The sequence below is a fragment of the Perognathus longimembris genome, chromosome 9 (genome assembly GCF_023159225.1).
Source record: "Perognathus longimembris pacificus isolate PPM17 chromosome 9, ASM2315922v1, whole genome shotgun sequence".
Taxonomy (NCBI): Eukaryota; Metazoa; Chordata; class Mammalia; order Rodentia; family Heteromyidae; genus Perognathus; species Perognathus longimembris.
In genome coordinates, this window is record NC_063169.1 from 67,322,626 (window position 1) to 67,329,597 (window position 6,972).

General features: G+C 43.3%; 1 protein-coding gene across 1 annotated transcript; it reads left to right on the forward strand.

Moving 5' to 3' along the window:
- Window positions 1-102: 102 nt before the first annotated feature.
- Gtf2h5 (general transcription factor IIH subunit 5) lies at window positions 103-5,903 on the forward strand. The gene is made up of 3 exons (XM_048354375.1): window positions 103-173; window positions 867-939; window positions 5,481-5,903. The coding sequence occupies exons 2-3, from the start codon at window positions 905-907 to the stop codon at window positions 5,659-5,661; spliced, it is 216 nt and encodes a 71-aa protein (XP_048210332.1). The 5' UTR covers window positions 103-173; window positions 867-904; the 3' UTR covers window positions 5,662-5,903.
- Window positions 5,904-6,972: the final 1,069 nt, after the last annotated feature.

The window sequence follows — 6,972 nt, forward strand, 5'->3', positions numbered from 1 at the left end:
CCCCGCCCCCCGGGCCAGGGAGTCCCGCCCCCGGCGGCGCGCTCCACCCACGCGAGCGTCCTGGGCGCGATGACGTTGGCGCAGGCGCACTTCGCCGGTGACGCCGGGGTGCGGCGGGAGCAGCTGTGGGAATCGCGCGCGCGTGGGGCCTCTGAGCGACTGGGGAAAGTGGGGTGCGTGGGAGAGGGCGGGGTCCAGGGTATAAAGCACGGGGGAGGAAAAGGGCCCGGATCCTGCCTGACCTGTGGTGCTGGGGTGAGGCGGGACCCGACCGCGTCCCCGAGCCCTCGCGGGGTCTGTGGTGGCGGGGCCGGGCGGCCGGTCGCCCTGGGCCGCGGGGCCGAAGTTGAGGGGGTTCCGTGGGGACGAGCGGGCGCGGCCCTTCCCGCGCAGCCCCTCGGTTAATTCAGCGAGGGAAGAACACCAGAGCTGGAAACCTGGCCGGCACCTTTGGAGTGTGCGGGGCCTGAAGCCACTGCCCTCGGGGGCGAATGGAGACGGCCAGATCCCCGGGACTTGGGAGGCCCCTTGCGGGGCTACCGTTCCGCAATCCGGCTTCTCCCGACCTTGCCCTCCGTCCCGCTCCCAACGGGGAGCTGTAGTATGCCGGGCTCCTACCCAAGGGTACACGCGCGGGTGTGGCCGCAGGGCGCTTGCGTGCTTTAGGCCTTTTTGGGGGGAGGTGGGGTGTGGGGGGGGGGTTGTGGGTAGAATGTGATTGCAAGTGAAGATTACTGTATTATTAATCATATTAGTCTTGTCGTACATTTTTCTCCTTTTGGGGGTAAATTCCCCGAGTAAATTGAAGTTGACGTAGCTGGATTTTGTGTTGCTTTATCCTTTTTTTTTTTTCCTTTTTGCATTAGCATTCTTGAGGCCATCTGCACCTTCTGACCGGGAAAAGATGGTCAACGTCTTGAAAGGAGTTCTCATAGAATGGTTAGTAATCTTGGTGCTTCATGAGTTAAGTTTGCATCTTGCGTCCTGGATTTCTTTGCGTATATTTTCCACCATCCTCTCTCTGGTATTAGTCTTAAAATCTGAATGAATCAGATTTCCTTTACATTTGATTTGGCCATCAGTGGGAGCCATTTTAATAGAGTGGGAATGCATGCCATATTATCAAATAGTAGTTTTAGTTCTCCCCCTTATCCTTGGGGGTTGGGTTCCAAGACACACACACACCACCCCCACCCCACCCCCGCAGTGAATGCCTGAATCTGCAGATAATGCCTACCACAGTTTAATACCCTCTCCATCTCAACTAAGCATTTATCATACACCGTGTCCATAACGTTCACAGCATAACTAGTACATCTTTTTTCCTTTTTCATAATTTCACTAAAGAATACTCATTTTAAGCACCTTTAGCATACAGATTTATTTCTCTCTTGTTATATCAGTACTGGGCATCAGAACCCAGGGCCCTGAATATGCTAGCTTAGTCTCCATCTTAAGAACCATCACTTTTTCCTCCTAAAGAAGGCAGGAAGATAGAAGAATTACCTATCTAGTTCCTTTGTGTGTGTGTGTGTGTGTGTGTGTGTGTGTGTGTGTGTGTGTGTGTGTGTTTTGCATAAGGAGTAAGGCAAAGGCAATTTCATTATCAGCCCAATTTGAACTGACCTACAAGGAAATTTGGCTGTTAACTCTAATACTGATTTCTCTGCAGACCAGATAAACAGCTTAAGTGACTTGGCAATTTAGAATAAGTGACTCCATTTTTTTTCACTTGGTCTGTATAGGAACTTAGTCCAAAACAATGACTTCCTGCAATTTTTACTTGAGTCAACAATAAAAGAGCAGTAACCCAGACTATTATGGTGCCATTTAGGTGTAGCTTCAGTAAACTGAAAAGTAGAGGCAGGATTTATCTTGTCAGGATTTATCAACTACCAAAATATAAGGCTAAGGGGCTGGCTGGAGGTCCAGGCCAATGGTAGAGCTAGTGCTTAGTATGTGTGAATTTTGAGTTCATTCTTGAAGACCAGAAAAAAACAAAAAACCTAAAAACTTGGACAGATGTTTACAAATTTACGTTTTTTTAATATCAAAACAAGGTTACTGAAAATATCTTCTCTTTTGGGATCCACCTTCAACTGCCAGGCTCACACCTAGAATTTTTCTGAACCTAGCCAACCACAGCAATTACTGAAATAAGAAACATATGCCCAACATATGGCCATGTCCAATTCCAGGTGCTAGAGCAGACCTCTGGTGTACAGGGAGCACAGTCACTGGCAGGTGTTTTAGCAGGGAAGACTTGTTACAGAGGCTAAACCAACTAGTTTACAGCCTAATCATGATCTGGAGGGATATGTGTTATTAGATATACTTTATTTTATAATTTTGGCTCTTAAAATTACGTTAGTTGTGAGAAGCAAGAACTAGACTATGTTCTTTTACAGTATTATAAGTCTTGTCGATCTTTGCTTCTTAGTAGGACCATGGTCATAGAAGTTTCCCAAGCCTCCAAAAAGTACCTGGAAATACATATGTATTTTGCTAAGTATAATTCTCAAATTATCAGGCACTGACTAGAGTTGTATGGAGTGTGTATGTGTGTGTGTCTTAGTATTTGTTTACTGAGTAACTTTAGTTAACAGAATTGAATCAGATTTTGTGGTCAACAGTCTAAAAACTAGGTTTTTAGTGTTCCTTTAAGTCTCTCTATCCAAGCAGTGGAAATAAACTAGGCACTTGTTGCTCATGCCTGTACTCCTAGCTATTCAGGAGGGTGACATCTAGGACTGAAGCCAGCCTAGGCAGGAAAGCTCCTAGGATTCTTTTTTGTTGTTGTTGTTGGTCGTGGGCTTGAACTCTGGGCCTGGGCACTGTCCCTGAGCTTTTCAGCTCAAAGCTAATGCTCTACCACTTGAGCCACAGTGCCACTTCCAGTTTTCTGGTGGTTAATTGGAGCTAAGAGTCTCACAGACATTCCTGCCTGGGCTGGTTTTGAGTAAACTTAATAGTGTGAAATACAGCCAACTTCTGGTGGTTCACACCTGTAATCCTAGCTACTCAGAGGGCTGACATCTGAGGATTATAATTCAAAGCCAGCCTGGGCAGGAAAATTCATGAGACTCTTGTTTCCAATTAACCACCCAAAAAGTTGGAAGTGGAGCTGTGGCTGAGTGGTAGAGCACCAGCCTTGAGGAAACAAATAAAAAACTCAGAAACAAGCACCCAGGCCCTGAGTTCAAGCCCCAGGACTGTCCAGCCTCTCCCCCCCCCAAAAAAAATTAAATGACAGAAATAAACCAAAAGGAATGTTGTTCTGCGTGACAGAACTACAGTGCTTATTTTTACTCATTCATTTAAACTACACACTCTTTTGTGTGTGCCAGTCCTGGGTCTTGAACTCAGGGCCTGGGAGCAGTTCCTGAGTTGAGTTTCTTTTGCTCAAAGCTAGTGTTCTACCACTTGAGCCACAGTGCCACTACCAGCTTTTTTTTTTTTTTTTTTAATTTATTGGAGGTAAGAGTCTTAAGGACTTTCCTGCCCAGACTGGCTAGGATTACAGGCATGAGCCACCAGTTCCCAGTGTTGAATTTTTTTTTTTTTTCTGAACATGGTACAGGGGATTACATTTGACCTATTCATCTAAATGTCCCATGCTTGTTGAGAAAGTCACCCCTTTAGTCATTCTCCCCCAGCCATTTCTCATCTCAACGTTAGCCCTCTGTGCAATCATTAGTGTCTCTTTCTCCTGATTGTCCATCTCACCTCTGCCATTTTCTAGCCAAGATGATCTCTACATTTAAATATTAATTTACTTTGCAAGTCACTCAGTGAAAGCCAGAATTACCTCCAAGGACATACTTAATGATTGATACAGTTTTTTAGTGTTATGTAATATCCATATTTATTCTTAGAAGAGGGAAAGCTTATTTTTATTGTTCTCAGTAAATTATTTCACTTTTGGATTAAATTGTTATCTTTGTAATTGATTTTGATATTCCCCAAGACAGGAAAAAGATGGTGTAAAAGTATATTTTCCCTAAGAATTGCAGAAAGTCTGTATCCAATTTGACATCATCTTTGAAGAAACACTTTACTGTATAATTTACCTCAGATTTTCTGTGTCATGGCTCAAGGTGTGTCTGTGTGTATGTGTGTATGCATGTGTATGTCAGTCCTGGAGCTTGAACTCAGGGCCTGGATAATGTCCCTGAGCTTTTGTGCTCAAGGCTAACGTTATACCCCTTGAACCACAGCTCCACTTGCAGCTTTTTTTTTTTGATAGTTAGCTAGAGATAAAAATCTCAGCTTGCACCCATAATCCTAGCTACTCAGGAGGCTAAGATTTGAGGATCATGGTCCAAAGTCAGTCCAGGCAAGAAAGTCTGTGAGGCGCTTATCTCCAATAAACTACTCAGAAAATGCTGGAAGTAGTGCTGTGGCTCAAGTGGTAGAGTGCTAGCCTTGAACAGGAAGGCTAAGGGATAGTACTCCGGTCCTGAGGTTAAGCCCCAGGACTGACCCCCGAAAAAAAATCATGGGCTTTCCTACCTGGGCCAGTCTCAAGCTGTGATCTCAGCTTTCAACCTCCTGAGTAGCTGGGATTGCAGGTGTGGGCCACAGGTGCCTGGCTCAGGGTCGTTAGGGAAGGGTCATGTTGTAAATCTGTACTGTCTGTCAAGAAGTTGTATCTCTCTTTCCCTATGACCACCCTTTGTATTTCAAACTAAAATACATACACAGTCAGTAGAATTTAATTTGGAGCTCTTCTTTGAGAGATCTAAATTCACAAAGCAATTTTATTAGAATTTCCTTCAAAGATTCTGAATGATAGTTGGGACCAGTGCCATTATGTGTTTTAAGGAAGACAGAGTCTTGAGGACCTGCTACAAGCCCAACAGTCCTCTTCTTGGCATTTATTGTTAGTTTCCATAGTAGTTCTCTTCTATAAGCTTACTGTTGGGAACAGAGGCTTTGGAAGATTAAGTTAAGGGTTGCACAAGTCACTAGTACAGCTGTGGTTTGTCAACCTGATTCTCTTCATCATACACTTTGCTTTATCGATGTGACAGTTTTATTTATTTATTTATTTTGCCAGTCCTGGGCCTTGGACTTAGGGCCTGAGCACTGCCCCTGGCTTCTTTTTGCTCAAGGCTAGCACTCTGCCACTTGAGCCACAGCACCTCTTCTGGCCTTTTCTATATATGTGGTGCTGAGGAATCGAACCCAGGGCTTCATGTATACGAGGCAAACACTCTTGCCACTAGGCCATATTCCCAGTCCTTTAATTGGTTTTTGTAAGTTAATTTATCATAGACAAGATATTGAACAGCTGTTAGTTTCTCTCATGGTCATGGATTCATGCAGTATTCAAGACCTTATTAACTGAAACTTTGAGTATTTCAGTTTCTTCATTTGTCAGTGACAACCTTGTCTTTACAAACCTTACCATTGTTGTCTCAGAAAATCTGCATGCTCAAGTCTTTGTGGTGATGTTTGGCTGTGTGCTTGGCCCACAGCGATCCTGCCATGAAGCAGTTCCTCTTGTACTTGGATGAGTCCAACGCGCTGGGGAAGAAGTTCATCATCCAAGACATCGATGACACTCACGTCTTTGTAATAGCAGAGTTGGTTAATGTCCTCCAGGAGCGAGTAGGTGAACTGATGGACCAAAATGCCTTTTCTCTTACCCAGAAGTGAAAATACTAAAGATTGACCACTTAGGAATTACAAGCAGCAAGTGTGAAAGACCATCCCCATTTTGAATCATGTGGTCAGTTAAACCTAGCAGATTGTTTAGGAGCATGTTGTGGGAAAGACTGTGGGATCATTTGTTCAAACAAAAGCCCCTGAACTGATTGTGTTGTACATTAGAATTTAAAAGAAAAAAAAACTTTTAACAGTGGGCTATTCTTTTAATAAAATAAAAATGTTTTTCTTACCTTTTTAATACTAATTTATGCATTAATAATATGATGGAATATGCCATTAGATTTGCAGTGTGATTTAGATAACTACTTGTTCCTGTTCATAATTGTGAATTTTGTAGTATGAATGCTTTTGATTTTTTTGTTTCAGTTATAAAATTCATAGACTTACTGTTTAAATAAAAATGCCAGGGTAGAAACTGGTAACATTATATCCCTCAAATGTGTGCCTGCTAGCTGTCTCTGTTGATAAAGATGTAATATTCATGTAAACTGTCGTTTGCATTTCCCTGCAAGTAATTTTTTAAATAAATGATAACAGTTAGAAACAAGCAAATGGACCCTCAGTGCTGATGACTCATGCTTATAATCCTAGCTATTTAGGAGGGTGAGATCGGAAGATTAAGATTCAAATTACTCCAGACAGAATATCTATCCAATTAAGCAGCAAAATGCTAGGACTGGAGGTATTTCTCAAATGATAGAACACAAGCTGTGAGCAAAAGAAAGGCAAGCCAGAATGAAAGAGGCCCTGAATTCAAATGCTAGTTTGTTGGGTAAATATGATTGTAAATCACCATATATAAAGCAGATAGTTCTGGGGCTGGGAATGTGGCCTAGTGGTAGAGTGCTTGCCTTGCATACGTGAAGCCCTGGGTTCGATTCTTCACCACCACATATAGAGTAAAAGCCAGAAGTGGTGCTGTGGCTCAAGTGGTAGAGTGTTAGCCTTAAGCAAAAAGAAGCCAGTGGCAGTGCTCAGGCCCTGAGTTCAAGCCTCAGGACTGGCAAAAACAAAAAAAGCAGATAGTTGTGAAATTTAGTCACTTTGAGTCTAGAAAAGCACTGTGATAAAGGGAGTAAGAGATATTTCAGCATCTTACACACACACACACACACACATTCAACATTCATTTTTACCATGAAGTTTAGAAGCAGAGGAGGCAGGCAGGAAATTTCTAGATAAAGAGCATTGGGCAGGTTTTTCACCAGCGCCTACTGCTGTCATTCAGAACTGTCTGAGCATCAGGAACGTTAACTGGATGATTCACATTCCTCAGACCTTTCCTGTCTTTGCCTTCAT

What these genes read in the sequence shown, in the direction of transcription:
- Gtf2h5 (XM_048354375.1), top strand. Translation starts at nt 905, where the DNA reads ATGGTCAACGTCTTGAAAGGAGTTCTCATAGAATG. An exon ending in AAAGGAGTTCTCATAGAATG is followed by an intron (nt 940 to 5,480) that starts GTTAGTAATCTT and finishes CTTGGCCCACAG; the next exon opens with CGATCCTGCCATGAAGCAGT.